Source organism: Cryptotermes secundus, unplaced genomic scaffold (assembly GCF_002891405.2).
Source record: "Cryptotermes secundus unplaced genomic scaffold, Csec_1.0 scaffold540, whole genome shotgun sequence".
NCBI lineage: Eukaryota > Metazoa > Arthropoda > Insecta > Blattodea > Kalotermitidae > Cryptotermes > Cryptotermes secundus.
In genome coordinates this window covers 1,839,916-1,861,940 of record NW_019742447.1, presented here as the reverse complement: position 1 = coordinate 1,861,940, position 22,025 = coordinate 1,839,916, and the positions used below count along the sequence as shown (strand labels likewise).

Here is a 22,025-nt window from a genome sequence, read left to right as displayed (position 1 = left end):
TTCGTTAGATGAAGCAGGGGGGCTGAAGCCTGTATATACATCAAGCAGATAACAACAATAAAAGGTATGTACATTGAATTTTATTACTCGTATATATATTTCACACATTTATTATACATACGTAATCTGCAGAATCTGCAATAAATATATGTTTGATAAGTACTGGCTCATGGATGAGTCTGGGCATAACTCATATACTCTTTCTTGTTATTGCTGTTCACTTAGGAATAATTTAAATTCTTGTATTAGGGTTTTACTCATGTCTATTTGGTAGTTACTATATTTAAAAAGAAATATATAGGATTGTGCATGTGCACGTGCTTTCACTACTGGTATCTAAATGCCTGACTGCACAAATTGGGGTACTTTAGCTATGACACAATATTCATCACCATTACAATCTGTGCACTTCAGATATTAAAGGTTAATGATCCAAAGTCAATAATCTCAGTATTAAATATTGTGGCATTCAGATCCAATGCTAGAAAAGACCTCAAAGCAAATGAGTACAGCCACTGCTCTGCAACAGGCAAATATACAAACAGCTGTTTCTGAGCAATGGCTTGGTAAACACATTCCTGCAGAAACAATAACCAGGCAATCATTAGGCAACTGCATATAACAACAGAGGGACTGTTGCAGGTAGTGTTTTCTGTTGGGTCCACCCCAAGGCCATATAGTGTGGACCCGAGGCTGGCTGAGGAGTTTGTTAATGGTTGGAGTTGAATCAAGCTCTGAGAGGGAGGATGAGTTGACAAAGAGTTCAGTTATGGGATATTCGCCAGATAGTAACAATGTGAGGAGAGAAGCTGGAGAATTTTCATTGCTAAGAACTATTACCAGGAAACGGCCAGTAAAGCAAACTGAGGAGATTTGAAATGCAGTGATTTTTAATATGTGGAAATCAGTGATAGTGTTATAGTTATTTGTAGTTACAACCTGCAAGTGGTCACTAAATCTATTCGCCAATCCAAACTCTTAAATCATGACAATATGCTCCAGTTTAAATTTTCATTAGTTTAGTGTTCAACTCCACTATTCTCAGATAAACCTAAGTCCTGTCTGAGCCTGTGTTCTTCCTTATAGAGTTTTGAAAAACAGAGGTTTTGCTAATTATATGATGGGTGGGTAAAGAAAAATATTTTATAACTTCAACATTTTCATTGAGCTCTTCACCATGGCACTGAATGTATTTATTTCATCCATGTAGTTTTTTCTTACTGCAGTTGAGTAGAGTCAATTCGAATTTCATTGCATTACTGTGTGATCTGTATTTATATAATACCTTTCTGCATTATTATAAAAGCTTGTGCCACCTTTTAGGAATGATTATAACTACTCTCATATTTCCCCCATAGTGTAATACAAAAATAGCCATCTATATTATCACCTGCTTCCATCAGCCTGTTCCTTCCACCATGGAATCCATAAATAAATAAATAAATAAACTGAAGGTATTTTAGAATCCTTAACAGATTCAGATGTCACATTTTATGCCAGTGAGTGACAGTAATTCCTCCAGAAATGAACATCAAACTATCACAGAAAATAACATAACTGGATGAGCTATCGATGTAATGAGTGAACTATATTTAACTGAAAAGATTAATTAAACGTTCACACATTAACATTTCATTACATAAATTAGAAAATCTAAACCACAAGCATTTGTTTTACAAATTTATACATCTGCAACAGTGATGGTATCTCTTTTAGCAGACTGAAGAAAATGCTTCCACAGTTATAGGATCCTGTTTAATATACCATGTATGATTAAGAAATGTAGCATATTCCATAAAACTCACCTTTTCACCAGACTTTTCTTTCAGTGTTGGAACTGGTGGCTGTGGTTTTTCTGACTTCTCTGTCTTCAGTGCTAATGGTGAAGCTGAAATGACAACTGATGCAGGTTTCTCCACAACTGGCTTATCCTTAGGTTCTGATATGTCCTCTGTCCGGGGTTGCATAAATAGAGGTGGGGGCATAGGTAGGTTTGGCATTGCAGGGTGTGGCAAGTTCTTTCCCAGAGTCAATGGAAATCTTGGAAAGAGAGGATGCCCAATTGGAGGAGGAATGAGACCGGGAGCTGGTGGGAAATGAGGGAAAAATGGGAATACAGGGGCAGGAAGAGGTTGCTCACGAGCTTCTAATGCCTCAGGTGTCTTTGGCCTGTCTGGAGTCTCTGGTTCAGAATGTCCCATTTTAATTTTCTTTGGACTGATGGAGCCTTTTGGTAACTTCCCTTTTGAGTCCTTCTTAGACTTGGATTTATCTTTCTTCCTCTTTTTCTCCTTTTGATCCTGAACTTTTCGAGAAGGTGTAGGTAATTCTGGTGTTCTGGGAGTTGAAGGTGTTCCAGGAGGGGACAGATCATCATCAAACATATACACATCATGGTCAGAGCCTGGACCTGAGGTATGGCCTGATACCACATCATTGATGGTCTCATCAACTTTAGATGAAAATGATTCTGCAACCTGAGACATGGGAGATTTTCTCTCCTTAGCAGGTTTGCATTCATTAGATATTTCCATACTTTGCTGAATCACAGATTCAATACAGTCATCTATCTGAGCCATGCGTGCTTCCCTCTGACGACTGTTCACCTCTGATTCATCTATCACAAGTCCTGGTGAACTTTCACGAGAATCTCTGGGAGGTGGCTCTGAATGTTCCATTTTATCCACTTTGTCTAATTTTTCAGGTTTCTCCTCTTTCACTTTTGAAATCTTTTTGAAGATATTAAGTTTCTGTTTGTCTGGCTCTGAAGACAATTTCCCTTCTACAACTACTGCAGCTTTGCATTTTCCAGAACTCACTATCTTTTGCTGAAGAACTGCAATTGGTAGAGGAAAACTCTTTTCCATTTTTGGAGTCTTGGCCTGAACTGCAGGTTTACCAATCTTAGGAGTATTTGGATTAGGCGACTTGTTCGCTGTTATCTTGGGTGAACTCAGCTTTGGAGGTTTAACACCTGTACTTGGACCAGCTGCAGTGCCTGCATGAGCCATCATTTTCAGCGCTCCTGATTTCAGGGCTTTTAATTTGGATAACTCCTTCATACTTACCAACTTTTTAACCTTTGACTCGTCTGTGGGCATGTGTTTTTCTACCTTAGTTAAGTCCTTTAACTTGTGTTCCTTTTTCTTATTTTCTTTATCCCCTATCTTTTTTATACCATCTACAGTTTTCTTGAATGGCAACTTCTTTGTCTTCTTATCACCCTTCACTTCAGGAGGGACCATCGGGTATGAGGTTGGCTGAGGTGAATTTGAACGTGAGTCAGATGGCTGTAAAGGAGTTCGTGACTCTGGAAGTTTTCCTTCTCTTGCTGGAGACAAGAATCCAGATGTGGTCATCATGACGCTGCTGATCTCACGTAGAGGCCGTCCTTCCTCCTCTAACATTAACCTGCACCAAACAGGCAAAGTATAGCAATACATTCAAACTTATAAGTGATTTTAATTTTATATGAGGGATATTTTTGGGGACATGCATTAGCATACTTGGTTGAGGCACTATGCTACAAGCCGGAAGGTCATGGGTTTGAATCCTGAGGTTACTGGATTTTTCAATTGGCCTAACCCTTCCAATCACGCTATGGCCCTGGGGTCGACTCAGCCTGTAACAGAAATGAGTACCAGGAATCTCCCTGGGGGTTAAGGGAGGCCAGGGCATAATGCGCACAACCTCACCACTGTGAACCGATTGCCTAGAAAATGTGGAAGCCTCGATGTCTCACAATCCTATGGGCCTTCATGGCCTGTTACAGGGATAGCTTTACTTTTTTACTTTTACTTAACAGTCCATGACGACATACTATGAATAAACGGGTGAGACATTCTCTCTGTAAATAATGTAACGTATCTTGGTGTCACCTTTGACAGGATGACATGGAGACACCGTATCAAAAGGACTGCATCCAAGGCCTTGCACACGTACATAAGGACCCATTTTCTATTCAAAAGTGGCAGTTTAAATAAAATATTAAACTTATGATATACACAGTTCTTGATTAGGTCAGTTATGACTTATGCCTGTCCCTCCTCGGAGTATGCGGCAGATGCTCACCTCTTGGAACTGCAGCACCTGCAGAACAGAATACTCCACACTTCTGGAAATATCTACAGGTGCACACCAGTCCTTAAATTGTGTGTGACTTTTAAAATTCCTTACATGTATGATCGCATAAATCATGCAGGAACCAAGCAGAAGTATTCTTAAACCATGAAAATCCAAATGCATGTGGTACTGGACAAGGAGTAGCCAAGCACAGGAAGTAAAAGAGGCTTAAACTTGGTGGCAGTCAGGCCGATGACTGCTCAGCTAACTACAGTTTTGGAGCAATTTAATTAGATAAGGCATAACCTGATGCACAAGCCTGCATTGACAGAAACCTCTGTGTATCTTGTATAAATGTTACTTAGTAAAGTGCAGTGACAGAGGGTGCATGGAGTCCCCAGTGACAGCACAGATATCCTCATGCTGAAACTACAGGGCAACAAACATAATGCCTACATAAAGACTGGCCCCTCCCCCCTTACGTCAAAGAGGTCGCCCAATTTCGAAACATGTACTTGTCTAGGAGAGAACAAAAATCTTGGTCATTGATCTTGAGGAGACTGAGGCCAGGAATAACTGTGCTGGTGAAGGCCTGCAGCAATTTAACTGACTAACCAACTGAATTATAACAGTCAGAGCCAGTGAGTGGCCAGTGGAGAACGAGCTGTGAGATGGTGGCCAGCTGGCAACGACATATGGATGGAAGCAGAGGCCACTGTTCAGATCTATTACCAAGCAACAATGAGGGGGGCAGTAGGTTCCTCCAAAGTAATTACCTTCTTCTAATAGACTTCATAACATCCTATAATAGAGCACTCTTCATAGTCAATGCTGCAAGAATCTATAATTCAACATGTAGATTTCGCTTGGGTGAATAAGGTAAATTCTCATTTAGACTTAGGCTTGTCCAACCATGTAAAAATAACCACCACTTATATATATATATATATATATATAAATGTACGATGTCTGTAATCTTTTAAATTTATTTATTATAAAAAGTATATATTCCTACATGCAATGAATTCATTAATTAATTGTAACACATGTGGCATTATGACAACAGAAATAATTGTAAAACTCAAAGGAACAGGTACCTTGCTCTTTTAACAGCTGGGCTCTCTAAAGAGATAGGATCACCAGGCCTTTTGAAAACATTTCCCTTGGGGCTTGAAAGAGGAGATGTTGCTCCTGAAGATGAAGCTGTGTCTACAGAAAGTGGCACTTGTTTGTTACCATATTCCTCCTCTGAAAATAAACAAACACAGGAACAGTAGGGACATAACTTGTTACAGGTCTCACAACATCACTTCATTTGAATCAGAATGATATGGTTGTTTTCTTTTCATCTGCCACTGCTACCATGTAAAAATATATTTATATGGTCATTATTCGAAGCTAATCATTATCGCCTGGCTAAGGAACGCTACAGGTGAGATAGCTCACCTTCCATCTCCGGATGCATAGGTGGTAAGTGCTCATGAACATGTACTGGCCGTGTAACCACTTCTCTACTGCCTGGTTTCAAGAAGTTTAGGTGGGAGTCCCGGGGTATTGGATACTTAGGAATCTCATACACACATGGTACAGAATCAACATTCCTGATATATTCCTCCAAATCTGGTAAGTTTATGCCCATGTCCCGGAAGGCAAGACCTACATCATCAAGGTTAGGCACTGTATGTCCAACTGAAAACGAAAAATGTAAAATAAGAATAAAACGTCAACTCATAATTAAATAAATATCCTGCCAAGAAACAAACGGATATTATTCTGTATATACTGGCTTAAATAAATGCATGCACTTTTATAAACAGTACAAACTACTCATCAGTGAACAAGAACTTATACCTTAGTTCCAAATGCATACAAAAATATCAGAAGTATTAGAAAATTAATGCTCACACAGATTTTTGTTACATATTTTTATAATTCTCACAGCAAGGGGAGCTAAAGGATATGGAATGTCTGTTAAGAGCAAGGGACCATTTATTTATTTACATGTGTGTTGACATATGCAGGTCCTTTTCAATTCATAAACAAATAAATTTCCATGTACAAGTTAGATGAAAGGCAACACTCTCAGTTTCTAAGTAGCCACAGTTGTCATGATGTTGCTTCTTAGTCAGAAATCCCTCCACATCATACTTACTCGATAACCATTACAAAATAAAATCAGCCAGGCAAATGCCTCCTGCAAAGTGTCTCCTCCATGTACATTCAATTTATACTGAAGAGATGAACTGAATTTGCTGCTACAAGCAGTATGTATAGAACCATCAACAGAAAATGTTTAGGTCTCTGTTTTGAATAAGCCAATGTGAAAAAAAAAAAAAGTGGGTAAATATGGCAATGGCTGTGTCATTCACTGAATTACAACCTCCAACTTCATATTAATATACATACACTCTCAAGATCATAAGTTTGAATTACTGCCCCATATTTCTGCCATTAGGCTTGTGGAGATTAAAATTTGTGGTTACTGCCATCATAGTTGCTACTATTTTTATTCCTGTAGATGGACTTCAGCTGCTAATGCTGTTTGCAGGAACAATGATATCTTTGGAACCAAAAATGTTTCTCTTATCATACTGCACAGGGACACTTTATTTATTAATTACTAAGATATTAACTGTACTGAATATGAATGAATGCATTTTTTTCTCACTGCATAAAAGTTGGTGTGATTGCACTTCCTGAATTTTTAATATTGTCTAAATGACACAAGTTGCATTGTTTCATCTTTCTTCTGTGTGTGTTTGTGTTTCTTTCTCTGCTCACATTTACTTTATAACTAGCTTTTTGACACTTCAGCAAGCATGTAAGTAAATAAAGAAATTATCTGAATTGAATAATGCTGATGCTGCTGCTGGTATACACTGGAGTCATTTTATTATTACATGTAAAATTCAGGTTCTACATTTTATTATTACATGTAAAATTCAGGTTCTATAAAAAACAAGTTTATAGTATTGCTTTGCTGACTTCATTAAGCACATTAAATTGATTTTTATACACATAATTTTCACATCAAATAGACAAGTTGAAGTGAAAGAAAAGTGTGTGATTAGTTCTTCCCAGAATTTGTTAATACAATGAATATTTATTGAAACATACAGCCAAGTAATTTCTAGCTCTGGGCAGTGATTGGTTTTATAACATTATGTTTATATCTGTAATAAATGAGCACTGAGAGGCCAATGAGGAATGCATAACCATAAAGAATGACTCTGGGAAATATATATACATAGACATGATAATGAGAAATATAATGGTGAGAATCCTCCGCCCATGTTACTTCTTTACAGTAAGAAGTGAAATACTCAATCTACACTACGATAATCATAAGCAAGAAACTTTTTTTATATAACCTTGAGTAGCTCAAGTAAATTTTCTCATCTCCTTGCGTTAGTCTTTCCCTCGAGACTTCTACACAGTCACTGTAACATTTATCACAAATTAAATTTCTAATGAATGCAACGTTGAGACATATGTTAAATTGCTTACTGATTGACTTGTAGGTTATTTAACAGTCCTTTTCCAAACGCATAGGATACACAGGATCAAATCGTAGGAACTGGAAAGGATATGGAACTGGGACTCCCAAACACAGTGAAAGTCCTACTTATTAAATCTCTGTGGGAATGTCATTTCTTACTCTAAATGAAGATCATGATTGAATAGGGTTTATGCAAAATTACTTTAAAAAAACCAGTTCATCTTCTTATAAGACTTCCCATACAGGTGCTCATTGTTATACATAAGTTTGAAAAATTTTATTTCATTTTAATGTGATAAACTAATTTCACTCAACTTCAATTAATGCGAACTGCTTGCTGACAAGTCAGGAGAGGTGGGAAGTAGATTACTGTGGGGGTTTGGGGAGGAGGAATATGAGGAGAAAGGGAAAATAATCTTCAATTTATGCGATTTCACCCTCTGTGACCTTATTGAACACAACTACAGCATAAATAAAGGAATGCCTGTATTCAGTTATGATGAAATAATTTTTTACATAAACAATTAAAGACTGAAGCTAGGGTGGGTAAGTAAATAAAGACTGTTTCTGCATAAATAAATATATTTACTTAATCAGCAATATCAAACTAGTTAGTAATGATTTACAGCAGTCACAAAATACAAATAACAACATTGTTTCCACAAAGTCAAACTAAATCAAGGTCTAGGTTTTGGAACTTTGAACATTTCTTACACTAAACATGGGTTATTTGCCCACTTTAAATTTACTGCATATAAGAAAATAATATATTCCTTATACTGAGCCTTGGCTGGGAAGAGCTCAAATATTCACTAAATGTGGGAACACATAACTCTACTTGTATGATACTGGAAAGCTAACCACTTGACCATGATGGATGGATCCAATTGTTTATTGGCTGCCATAAACATAAGGCACAGGGCCTTGCATTTCAATGGTATACCAATGTAAGGAGTTTAAAAAGTGAAGGCATCTTTTGCTTTAGCCTATAAGTGCACTAACTGAACTGTCTCTTACACAGAAGTAACTCAATCAACATACTAGCTTCCACAGGCAATGGCAAAGATAGAGATCCAAATTACACATATAGTTTGACATGATTACATTGCCCATTGCATGATAATGACTCAATAAACATGTCTCTATGGTGACAGATGCACACAAATAATGGAGGAATGTTGGAAAAGGTGTTTCTATGGAATTCTACGGAATCTGTGCAGGAGTTATACAGGGAGAACTCGGGGAGTCAGTTGCATAGGAGACAAGACTTTATGTGCACTGTAGTTACAGTGATATTTGAAGTGTGTGGTTCAGTGAGAATTTTATAATTACCGTGTTAAAATCAGTTACCAGGAAACGTCTACTTAACACTTTGCAGACCGGACGCATGATATCACGCTTTTCGCTTTTAAACGTGGTGGACCGGTCGCATGATATCATGATTTTAGGACACATCAGGTTGTAACACACTATACCTTGCTCTGGTGCCACGCAACTGCAATGAATACTGCATAATAAATCTTCGGAATGTATGTTAGGTATTCAGTAACTTGACCTGGCTGGCTAGGGTCCCTACTTGAAAAGAAGTTAAACTTTGCCCCTTCCAGCTGTTTATGTACCAGGCAGGAAGGTAGTATGTTAGTATGTTATATGTTTCAAGGGCAAAATCGGTTGAAGGCAAAGTGATCTCTCTGACTTGAATTCCGATGAGCTATCTGACGTGCCTTGTGGAGTAGTGATTAGTGACTCAGACAGTGGAAGTGACAGGGTCAACAAAGAATTGTGGCCAAAGATAATAAAAGCGAAAGTTGCTTTGTGGCTTATAAATCGTGCCATTTTCAATTCATTTTTAGTTTACAAAAATCTAAACCCTGATTCGAAATTGGGATACAAAGCATTTCTGATGAATGTGGCAAAGGCTCGGACTACAGACCAGATGGTGGCGGCAGAACCAGAGTCAGACAGACTTAGTGCGACCTCGGCCATCAACTCCCACCCCACGCAGGCCTCATGTGGACACCCCTAGGTGACTCTCGGGTGATATGGGGAAACATACCCTCTTGAAAATTGTGAAGAGTGAACATTTCAAGGGGAAGCATCGTTCTAGGCTATGCCGTGTTTGCGCAGTTCACAAAAAAAGAACTATGACTGTCTGAATTTGCAAGTGTGTAATGCCACTTCACAAAGGGGAAAGTTTCCAGAAGTATCACACTCTCAAGCACTTCTAGGAGCATTGGTAAGTGTTCTACAAAAATTTTAGTTCATAAAATTAATTAGGAGATTTTATATTAATTTTTAAAGTGAACAGTGCACAAGTTACGGTAGTAGGTATAAAAATGCTTGTCCCCAGGGTGATTTAAATATTTAAATCGCCAGTCTGCAGTGTTAAGACACAAAAGACTTCTGTCTGACCTGTGGGCACAGTGATATTTGGAGTGTGTGGTTCAGTAAGACTGTTATAGTTGCTTGTGGCAATCCATAAATGGTCAATAGATATGATATCCAATCCAAAACCCCATCAAGAGAAATTCTAACACATGACAGTATTTAAAACACATCTGTGTGGGGGAAACATGTTAGAAATATTTCTGATTCACTAGTGCAACATATGCAAAACTATTTACAACAAAATATTTGTTCGGGTTATATTCAGTAAATTCCCACCAAGGACAATGATACGAGGGAAACAAAAATGTACATTTTGTAAACTGGTTTACTTCAGTGGACTACATATATATTAATTTTTTCAAAAGTCTGCTATGTGGATCGTATTGGATTCTTCAGCAGTGGTTACGATTGTAAATATGTGACAATTTGGTGTCATCAGTCACACAGTAATAAACTTGTGAAAACTGGAAGCAATTTATGCAGCCAGTGATGGAAAGCATGCCAGTCATCACGAAAAAATTCGAAGCCAAGCCGATGACTAAATTGGATTCATACAAAGCATAAATACCGGCTGCAATAAGTCCCTGTCTAGGAAAGGTGGAGGGAAGTCAGGAGTGCAAGGACCTAAATCCTAAGGAAATGGAGTCCAAATCAGAACACTGGAAGGTCCCCAAGGAAGATGCTGTAGTGAAACCAGTCAAAGGATGGAAGAAGCGGCATAGTGGCTGGAAGATAGCTGCAGGGCAATGCGAGAGCCAAAGGAAGTGACCCAAGGATATTGTGGATCCTGCAGAAAGTTGGCTGCTGCCTGCAGCAAGATATCCTGTCGTGCAGCAGTGGCACAGTGCAACAGAAACATCTTCAGGAAAATTCTAATCAAGGGAAAGTGTGGATTGCGGAAGGAATTGGCCACTGGAAGAGAGATGACCTGCCATGCAGAAGTGGCATGGTGCAAGGGAAACTTCATAGGAAATGTAAGATTTGAGGCTTTCACGGCGGTGACTATGAAGAAAGCAGTCTTCTGGGATTTGGCACTGTGTATATGTGGTGTTAACCGACGTTTCGGAGGAACGTATCGCCTCCATCTTCAGGGTAGAAGAAAAAATAAAGAAAAGCAGACTGCTTTTACCAGTTCTCACGGTCTCTTCGCTTGCAGATTTCTTATATTTTTTCTTCTACCCTGAAGATGGAGGCGATACGTTCCTCCGAAACGTCGGTTAACACCACATATACACGGTGCCAAATCCCAGAAGACTGCTTTCTTCATAGGAAATACTCGATCAGGGCCAATGTTGAACAAGAAACTCAAAAAGGACAATGGAGGAGAACAGACGCTGGAATGCAAAATGGGAATAGAGGACCCTACCACGAACAGCATCAGAGGGTGGTGCCCAAGACAGCCATCACACCTGGGAAGTGGAGGAACATGCAAGAAGAACTTAGACAACTTTGGATTATGGTGAGAATGTGAACTGATGGGAACCTTATAAGGGAACCACTCAGGTTAAGCTGGACTTAAAAAAGGAGCAGTGGTAGCAGTTGGAGAATAATCGCCACAAGAGAAGCCCAAGCACAGAAGATGTTGCAATCACAGTCCTCTAGGAGGAAAAAAAGGAACGAAGAGACACTGTTAGGTTATTCAGAACAAACAGCCTTAAGGTGGGAGTAACGAAACGTGGATGGCCAGAACATTTCTTGGCAACAATCTGTAAACAACATTACAACAATAAGACAAATGTTTATAGCCCATTGTTAGGCAACACTGAGCACACCAATGGACTGACAAGATATCACATAACATGTTTTCTGTGCGGTTTGTGTCATCAACAAAACAATTGTGTTTCCTATATGGTCCGTGACGTGGCTATATAATAAGAGCTGTGAGCCATATGTTCAGATTGAACTGGAACTAGTAGTGACAGTGAGTGTGTGTGACAGACTCCTGAATTCTGAATTTGTCGTATAAGAGGAAATTTCATCAGCTTGTGAAGATTTAAAGTGCAATTAGAAGACTTTATTTATGTGTAATAATTGGAGCGATTTGAAGCACTAGTTCCTGTGTTTTGTTACCAGGAGAGGACTAGTGTGTGTGTAACAGTGAATTATAGTGTAAATCAGCAACAGTGCCATAGTAAATGTGATTAAGAGACTGTAAACAAAGTGCCAATAAATCCAATCATCCAAACTAGGACCCATCATTTTCATTGTGCGTACCACTCCACACGTGACAACACTAACTTGAGAAGTGAGCCATAGTGGAACACAACATCAACCTCAGTGCAAGGAACAGCTCATAAAGAAAGCAACATAAATTGAGCTTAACCCAACATGAACATGGAGGGAAAGTTCTCCCTGAGCAGGTCGTGGAAGCCTCTTATTCACTCCATGAAGGAAAGGAAGAAGGTTCTATCCAAGGAAAAGATAGCCACTTTCTCCTAAAATGATATCACTCTGCCCAGGCCCTTGGAAAATGAGGCTAACCTCTCACTTCACACTGCCTGTATGCAGGAGAATTTGAAAGGTCCATCCTTCCTCAGTTCTCAATTAATTTCCTCTTCCATGAGGAAAAACACGTTCGGCCTGCAAAGGGCCATCCTCTCTCACAATTCTATTTCTATTCTGGGATAAAAATGATATTGGGTCCCTAAAACGGACCATCTTGCTTGCAATTCCATTGTCCCCTTATGATGCAGCACAATATTGTAGTCAATTCCTTTTCCTCTTGTGATAAAAAAACAGCACAGCACTGGAAAGTGCTATTTTCCTGTTCATTGGGTCAACCAACTCCAGTTGCCTCATCCCCTCCCACAGGTCAGAGGGACCACTCTCCTTGCAACCTGCTTAGTGATTGCAACAAATTCCTCACTTTACACACTTCAGCCCTGTTTTAACAAAATATCAGGACTACCTTGTGTCACCAGACAAATACAATCCGAAAAATCACCACGATGGCTACTTCAAAACTTACATAAGGCATACTATGGTTCGAGATACCTTTAAAATGTCCAATTTCATGTGTCACTTACTACACCTAAACCACTGTATCCTTCCTCATCATTTAACTTGTCAATTAAATTATATAGTAAAAGTACATACTGGGTAGAAAATTCTATACATCCCATCCCCATCATCACATTCAACTCATATTACACAAACATTATTAAGAAAACTATAACCTACATAATAAAATTGTCATACTGTTCATTTCTGATACCATCATAATCAATAATCAAACTATATATGTATGTACATACATAAATCTATCATAACTGACATACCTTTATTCTTTGCATCCTTTTGTTACAGAATCACATTAAACTGAGGCTGTCTACACACCAATTATTTGACAACAACATAAAACATGGAGTGTCAGTATTAGTGTATTGTGGTTATATTTATTTATTTCAAACCACCTGATGATGATGATTATTAATACTGAAACATATAGTGGTACAATATGACCACAGTCAATTAATCCTGACATTACCATCTCTTTTATTTTATTGTCTAATTCTTGTTGTGTAGATGGCTCCTACATACTGTGATAGATTGAGATGTTGTCTTGCAACTGACTTTACAAATTAAATATTTTAGTCACAACTACATGGTACAAATGAGTACACTGCATTACATGGCCACAATTCACAGCAACCTATCAGTAACATAATTAATCTAATACAATACGGAGCATCTACAAGTTGCACATGTCAACAAACAATGTAATCTGGACTTGAAAAATTATTACATGCAAATGCACTCTGTTACTAATAAAACTGGTAATTCAGAACATTTTCCATCATTATGCACATTTCTGGCATAACTGCATCGACATTTTATTTAGCTGGTACCAAAGAACACAGTCTGGGAGTTCCTTAAACTGCTCACCAATGTATGTACTCAAACCACATAAAATAAACAAAGAAAACGAATTACGCCTTCCACTAATAAAATCTTTTAAAACAATAAAATGCGAATAAAAATTAGCACTTTTTAAAATGTATTAAAAAGAAAACACTAATATTTACTGCTAGTGAGAGCTCAGTCTTAATTGAAATCGGGCAGCAATATAAACCAGAGCTTCATTTACTCACAATGCCAACAGAATACATAATTATATATAACTTTAATATAATATGTAAAAACGTATACTTTGCCACAAAACTCGACATAAAGCTTATAACACGAACTACAAACACATTCAACTAAGAAAAGTACATTTTTCTTTACCAATAAAGGTCAATGTTACTTACACTGCTCACTATATCGGTGCATATGCTTTCCTACTTCCGTTATATACCTTTGTACTATATCAATCATAATATCCAAAGGTGTACTGAGGATACTATGCCAACCAATTGTTTGGCAAATTTGGGCTACTACCATTTTCAACGCGTTTCTAGAGAAAGTTTCTGCCATCCTTACTTCTCACCAAATCTCTTCATTTTAGGTAGGAGTCATGTTCTGTATAACTTTTCTTTGATTAAAATATATGTACATTGTAGGAACCATTCAGACACACTTTAATATACATTATGCGAACATTCACAGCATACACTTATAAATAACGTCCTTGAATACAGCCACAAGCGAAGGACGACCTGAGCTGCTTAAAAACACCGACTACGCCGACGGCTTCCTACCGTTGTTCCATTTCCATACTTCCATACGCTCTGGTGGCCTGGTGGCTCTGGTGCGCTCTGGTGGCAGCACGCACAGTAGCACGGATCACTGGCAGGGTCGATATTGTTTCGATCCCATACCCAGGATCACCAAAGTAACGGGAAGAAATCCTAATTCTTCCACGGGCTCCATAAGTGTAAGTTTTTGCATCACACTTTCAAAGAACGTAGAGCACATACTAATCTCAGTTAGCGTAATAGCTTTTTAACAATTAATACACTTTACTGTGAATATTTATGTTAGTTACCGTATATACTGTTAGAAAGTAAAATTTAAAAGTAGGATGAGAAAGATGGCAGCCCTGTTCAAATGAATGATGAGAAACGTAACGAAATATTGCTATATAATGACCATGGATGATTGGTATTGATAATTAGCGCGCCAATAAGTGTATCTCTGACAGATCACTATTTAGATATTCAGTCCCACCTGATTTTCCTGTTCTTCTCTCCACACTTTCTTCAACAGCAGCCCCAACAGCTGTTTGACTTCATTTAATAATAGTTCTGATTCAGTGATAGAAAAATGACTTCTAGTACATGTTATAATTTCGCCACACACTAGCTCAAGTTCATAGATTTTTTGTTGAAGAGTCAGTATTTTTCTAACTCATTTTGCAGTTGCACTACAGTTATGCTTTCGTATACAAAAATAAAACTAACATTATTCTGGGCTTGCAAGAGGTGCATGTCACTGTCTTACTGTAACAATGTGAGGCTGGACAGTGAAGGTTGGTATGCGATCTCAGTTGCACCTCAGATCTGCACATGTTAACCCATAGATCATTAAAATATGACCCCTGTGTTGCTTTAAAAATGGATGTCCAAAATCTAAACACACAGAGTTTCACATCTAGTCTGCCATACTTCGATGCAGTACCAGCATGCAAACATGGTGTTTGGTTTATATATAGTGTATTGGAATAATGGAAGATTTTCTGCTTCAAATGCGACAGAATTTTTAGAAAAGTTTCCGTGTTTATGGATATTGACCACACTGACTTTAATGACAGACTACTAAGAAGGGAAGTCAAAGAGGCCCTTTTAAACATAACAAACTTTGGCAATGACAAAACCCTATGTAAAAGAATCAGCAACATCCTACAATGTTGAAATCAGGAAAATGAAGCCTTCTGTAAAATCCAGTATGGCTGCCAACAAAGTCTGTAAACTGAAATCTTTTGGTTTAAGGGTGTTATATCATCAGAATCAAACTTTGCTTTCAATCATATTTAAATGGTTTAAAGATATTTAACAAACTAGCATTTCTTCAAAACAATTTTGTCTCTTTTTATCAGTTACACACATACGACACTTCAAGAATAATGCGCATATTTAACATTACAATTTTGAATCAGAGTGTCTATAAAATCTTTGTCTTGCCATATTACTGCTTCCTCTATAATGAAATACTCAACTAACATGTCCTCTTCTATCTAGCTTCATTTCTGTAATGTCAGTTCTTTTTGAAGCCAAATTTCTCATGCCACCTCACGTACTGTCATTTCATCAAGATCAATGAATTATTTTACAAGATCAAGGGCTTCAACATCAAGTGTTATGTCTGCCTGAGTCAGTGTATGCTGGCTGTTGTCTCTAAGTGCCAAACTTGCCAAATGCCTCAGTACTGTTTCTACCCATGGTCTGGGGGGAAAATGTCTTGCATATTGTGGGGATCTGTTGACCAGTAGCTTTTCATACTGCCCTTTCCAGCGTGCCCCATCAAAATTTTCAGGCTTAAAAACTTTTTCACATCTGACATGGTAATTCTGAATCACTTCAGCATTTCATGTAATATATTCCATTAGTGAGCATTCTGGCTGGTAGAGATTAAACTGGTTAATAAAACTTGCATAAGTTCATCAATTATAGTACTGACCACTTCAGTAACATTATCATAGTTAACAATAATTACATTCAATACTCCAGTCCCAAAAAATGGTTCACTGTTTATTTTCATATCAGTTTTACATTACATATCTAATTCATCATCAGAATGAAAGCTACTTTTTGTTGAAGAACTTGCATCTCCATATGTATCACATGACACAAACATGACATGGTTGCAAAAGTTTCTATTAAAACACTGTGAACTTCATACCGATTACAATTAATGAATATCTGTTTGGAAGAACGCTGCTATATTCATACAGTTCTACAACGTATACACTGCCAACATAAATGTACTACACTGTGTTTCTTTCTGTGGTAGCCAATGGTACAACACATGATACATATTTTCATAAAAAAAAAAATGAAAAACATGTTTTGTGGTTTACTTTCATAAAGTGTAAGCTGAAAATTACTCAAATCAAGAAACTGTACAGCCAAGGTACAGCTCTGTTAACAGTTGTAGATGGCTTTGCTGGAAGTGCACTTTAACAAAGTTACAGTATCATTTGTCAAAACAATTCAAGTATCATTCCACCTACATCAGTAACTGCCTAGAAAATAAAGCCCAGGCATTTGATGATACATACATGCACACATACATATAATTCAGTTATGCAGATATTTTCCACTCTTAACCAATTATTAATTTATATTTTACTTTCTTTAACTACTAGTATATATTTGTTATATGTGATCAACGCCGTTCCAGGTTCTTCTTTGATATTTCGGAAGAGTGAACATCTGGCATATATCTAGCATCAATAATTAGGGTGATACAATAACATTAAAATATTCCTAGATTAATTAAATAAACTATTCATTAGTTATGATCTTACCTACAGACTTAATTACATTTATTTGAGCAGAAAAATGACTTGGATGTCAATGAATGCAAAATACACTGGGCCCAAGGACAATTTCCCTCCACATATTCATCAAACTGCTATGCTTCCCTCTCCAGCATACATCCCAATATTGCCCTCTAAGTAATGTTTAATAGCAATTCTGTTCACAGGAATGTTGGTAGTGATGATCTTCAATAGTGGCATGTGCTTTGGGCTTGCTGACATGCCATACAGCACTGGAGGAAAATGATCAGTAGGCAGAAAGGAGCAGACCTTGGGCATGACCACATCCCATTATCCACAGGACTTTCTGCCACAGCCTCAGTATAATGTCTGGATGTAACCCAGTACATAACTTTGTGCTTTCTAACATATCATTTGAACTTCTTGTGACTGATAATGAGTCATGTGTTGCATGAATAAATTCAACATTAATATTTATGTTCAAGCAGCACATAATCAGTGCACACCAAGGATTACATTCTGAAATTACCTGCAATTCTAAGCATAGCTCAGCATTTACAAATATCAGATCATTACCTATATGTGACCAAGACCATACCAGAGAACTGTCAAACAAGTATGCTCCTGGGCATTACCACATACAGACATACAGCAGGGAACTAATATAACAGTGTAATTAAGGCAGTGAAAAGCCATCAGACTACAGAACTGCTTAGTGCATTGCATTCCATATCAGCTACACCTGTGCGTTACTTTAACATTCTATGTACAAACACTTCCACTGAACTTAGGAACACAGTTTGGTGCCACTTATTATTCACTTGTTTACTGATAGCTTAATATTGTTACACAACTGTACAAATTTTGAAACATATGAAATGTTATACCCTTATCAGTACGCATATTTTGTTATGTTACATTTCTACCTTTTTCCATGTTTATAATATTTCTGTAATTTTACTGTCACTATTTTCAAAAATATATTGCATAAAAATTCAGTCCACTGGGACTACTATGTCACAGGGTCTGAGAAAGCTGGGAAATGACAGAATAGTATTTCTAGCCTTGTGACAGAAATAACTGGGCGGACCTTACATGTCACATGACACTTCTGACAGTCACTGCATAATTTTTAATTATATGTATTAAATACAATTTTGAAATTTACAGTTTGTAAGGAATTAATGCTAATTCTTAAATCACATCAGTATTCCCTAATACCTTCGAAAGGTATTTCATGTTAATTTTTGTTATGAAATCACTTTTGCATTTTGAAGTTAAAGCCGTTTCCTTTATTTTTGAACTTGCACACTTTAAAAGCCTATAAGAAAGGGCCAAAGAAAAAAAACTGAGAAAGGAAAGAAGGGAGAAAGTAAATAAACAACGGTGAAGATAAAAAAGCAAGCCGAAAGTAAGGGCATGTACCTTTTCCAGTTATTTCTTAGCTCCATCTCATCTTAATCCTCTGAGAGAATAAAAAATAAATCATGAAAAGAATAGCAGGAAGGAGTACTTTATTCATACAGCAGAAAGAATTTAACACATAACAATGGGTGCCAACCAGAAGTAAAATGTACTGATGAGTTATAAAATATTGTTTTCATAACTACATGATAACCAAACTACATTCTAAATTAAAAATAAGACATAAGTCATTTATCACTTTACATTAAGAACTCGCTTAACAGCTCGGACAATGTCATGTGGTTGCGGCAGTGCAGCTAACTCTAAGCTCTTGGTGTATGGCATTGGTGCATCAACACCTGTCACACGTATCACAGGTGCATCCAAATGGTAGAATGCTTCACCTGTGAAGAAAATTAACTTGCTTAATGGCAGTTCTTTTTTCTCCTGAATACATTCAGTGATATTCTGAAAGGTGTACCAAGATATCACTCAATGCTTGCCTCACATATTTTAGGGCAAGGTATTCACACCTGCAAGGGAGAGTCAAAACATCTACTACAAACCTTATAAGCACCAGAAAAAAAACTTCCAGTTTTCACTGACATGGTAGCAAGTGCTGTGGCGGTTCCCCCACCTAAGTAGCTACATTGTACATTTAGCATCACATCATTGTCCTTAAAACTGACTTACTGGATTTCCAGAAGGCATTCTGAAATATCTTCAGTGTAAAAAATTATCTCTTATTACATGGATGCCATAAAGCAAAAAGTTGCTGAAAACAGATGGTACACCAGATACAAATGCTTACTTCTGAAATATACAATATGGCCAAAATACATGGTCTGACAATAAAGTTCGTGAACTCATCAGTAAAATTGCTACATGCCTCACTGCTGAATATTATTGGGGTCAACAGTGCCTAGTCCACCCTTCAAAACAATTTTGGAACTAGTTTTGTGGAATTTCCTTCAGAGCTGTCATCATATTACTCCTGATGTCATCAATGTCATCAAAATACCTTCCTTTCAATTTTCCTTTATCTTCAGGAACAGAAAAAAGTCATTGGGGGCTAGAGCCAGTGAATATGGAGCATGTTCCAGAACAGTTATTTGTTTAGTACCTAAAAGCTCGTCACAGACAGTTCTGTGTGAGCAGGTGCATCGTCATAATGCAAGATCCCTGAGTTGTTGCCAAAGTGTCTGGGTCATTTCCATCTAACTTTTTCATGCAGCCTTTTCAGGACTTCCAAATAGTATAAACTTGGTTGACTGTTTATCCAGTTGGTACAGACTCATAATGAACAATCACTCTAACCTCAAAAAAGTTAGCACCATTGTTTCGACTCTTTGATTTGGACAGACAGAATTGTTATGTCATGGAGAATTGGCAGTCTTCCATTGTGTACTTTGCTGCTTCGTTTCAGGGCCATATTGGTAGACCCATGTTTCATCAACCATGATGACATGGCCCAAAATGTCATCTTGCCTCTCCATAATGTCTTGGCAAATTTCAACTCTTCTTTGCCTTTCTTCTTTGGTGAGATCCTTTGGGACCATTTGTGCACACATCTTCAGTTAAGATTTTCCTAATGTCAATGTCTGCTTGCTCTGGTATGCTCCTGACAGTCAGATGATGAGTTTCACATACAATTTGAAGTTTGGGAACGATTTCTTCAATTCTGCTCGCTGCTGGCCATCCTGATCTCTCTTCATCAATGACACTTTCTCCTCCTTCAGAAAAACGTGTCACTCACTTGTAAACTGTTTTCTTCATAGCATTATCCCCGTAAACTTGCACTAACATCTCTCTGATTTCATTTCCACTCTTGCCAAGTTTAACAAGAAATTTCATGATCGTTCGTTGCTCTAATTCAAGTTCCAATATTCTCAGGACGGCACACCGAAACACACTCAGACAATAATAGATGCTAATCAGAAATGACTGCCATAGATCAACAACAACAGAGCTGTGAAATATTGATATGCCAATATCATTAAACCATACTGAGGTTTCTGTCCACTGCTGCCACAGCAAGCACACGGTGGCAAGTTCATGAACTTTATTGTCAGACCTCATATGATGAGGCAATTGAAATTACTCCCAGAAGATGGCATGTACAGTAAATCCAATCCACACAATAGGACTAAAATTTTGAATTGATTTACCTGATCAAGACAAGGGGAAAAAACTCTGATAAAATATACTGTACTCAATTATTGCAGTAAAAAGATTAGAACATTTTTTACCTCATTTTCTGCATGAATTATGAAGAAGGCTATAACTTATTTTAAAATTGCAGACTCAGATTTGGTAACTGATGATGCATGATGAAGGAACTAAAACCAAATGCAGGTCAATCAGCAGGATTACCAAGAACTAGGGTAATAATGATGTAATAATAGCAAAACTCAGCTGACACTGTGATAAACTGATAAAAAACCTACGTTAAATTAACATTTGGATGGCCTGGGTGCTAGAGAACTATTGTTGGTGGAACAAGTGCTGAAGATTTATTCCTTAGTATTGTATGTAAGCATCCTGTTGCATTGATGTATCACTCACTCTTTCACTTCTGCCTTTAATGGAACTTAAAAATGTTCACAATCTCTCCTTAATTTAAAATACCATAAAATGACACTCAATTGCTACATGTTTCAGACCTACTTGGCCATCTTCAGGTAAATGTTAATTTTTGAAACAGTCACACTGCACTAGATCTTAAGTCAATATATATGTCAATGCTACTGCATTATGGTTGTTCACACTAAAATACATTTGTTTGAGAACAAAATTCTTTCTTTGTTCCCATGCTATTCTCCACTTGCAGCATCCATGTTTCTGTTCTTTGTTGATGCACGTGCCTCAACTAAAGGAGAAGCAGCTCAACAACAAACACAGACTCTTAACAAAGTATATAAAGATGAAAAAACACTGCCCGTGCCTTTAAGGGAGGCAATCTTCACAATCTCCCGTTGATAGAAGAGGCACGAAGACACAAACCTTAGTGGTTTAAGATTTTAAACATTAAGAATTTTATTAATATTTTAACTTGCCACATTTTTGCTTAATTAAAATCTTTATATACAAAACTTTGGACAACTCTGAACTTGATGTACTATGATTTATGTAATAGTAGTTTCCTCAATGTGTTAAGTTATTTGCCTTCTGAAGATGGTAATTATTTGACTGAAACATCACACACACATATACAGGGTGTCCCAGGAGGAATGTGCCAAACTTCGGGAGGGTGTTCCTTATGTTAAAGTATGCCAATATAACCCAAAACAC

At 37.5% G+C, this 22,025-nt stretch overlaps 2 protein-coding genes across 5 annotated transcripts in view; both read right to left on the bottom strand.

The window, feature by feature from the left end:
* The window catches only part of LOC111873181 (transcription initiation factor TFIID subunit 3), a 55,664-nt gene extending 40,942 nt beyond the window's left edge, over positions 1 to 14,722 (bottom strand). Inside the window, exons 1-4 of one of the 3 annotated variants that reach the window (XM_023867685.2) lie at positions 14,200 to 14,722; positions 5,509 to 5,751; positions 5,160 to 5,310; positions 1,806 to 3,411 (exon numbers count right to left, since the gene is read on the bottom strand). In XM_023867685.2, coding sequence (XP_023723453.1) covers positions 1,806 to 3,411; positions 5,160 to 5,310; positions 5,509 to 5,751; positions 14,200 to 14,365 — 2,166 coding nt within the window. In that variant the 5' untranslated portion in view covers positions 14,366 to 14,722. The remainder of the gene's footprint in view (positions 1 to 1,805; positions 3,412 to 5,159; positions 5,311 to 5,508; positions 5,752 to 14,199) is intronic. The other 2 variants (XM_023867684.2, XM_023867683.2) reach the window with 2 other exon arrangements.
* A 1,830-nt stretch (positions 14,723 to 16,552) lies between these two features.
* LOC111873187 (pyruvate dehydrogenase E1 component subunit beta, mitochondrial) overlaps positions 16,553 to 22,025 on the bottom strand; it is a 26,866-nt gene continuing 21,393 nt past the window's right edge. For both annotated transcript variants that reach the window (XM_023867695.2, XM_023867694.2), the window contains one exon: positions 16,553 to 19,138. In XM_023867695.2, coding sequence (XP_023723463.1) covers positions 18,990 to 19,138 — 149 coding nt within the window. In that variant the 3' untranslated portion in view covers positions 16,553 to 18,989. The remainder of the gene's footprint in view (positions 19,139 to 22,025) is intronic.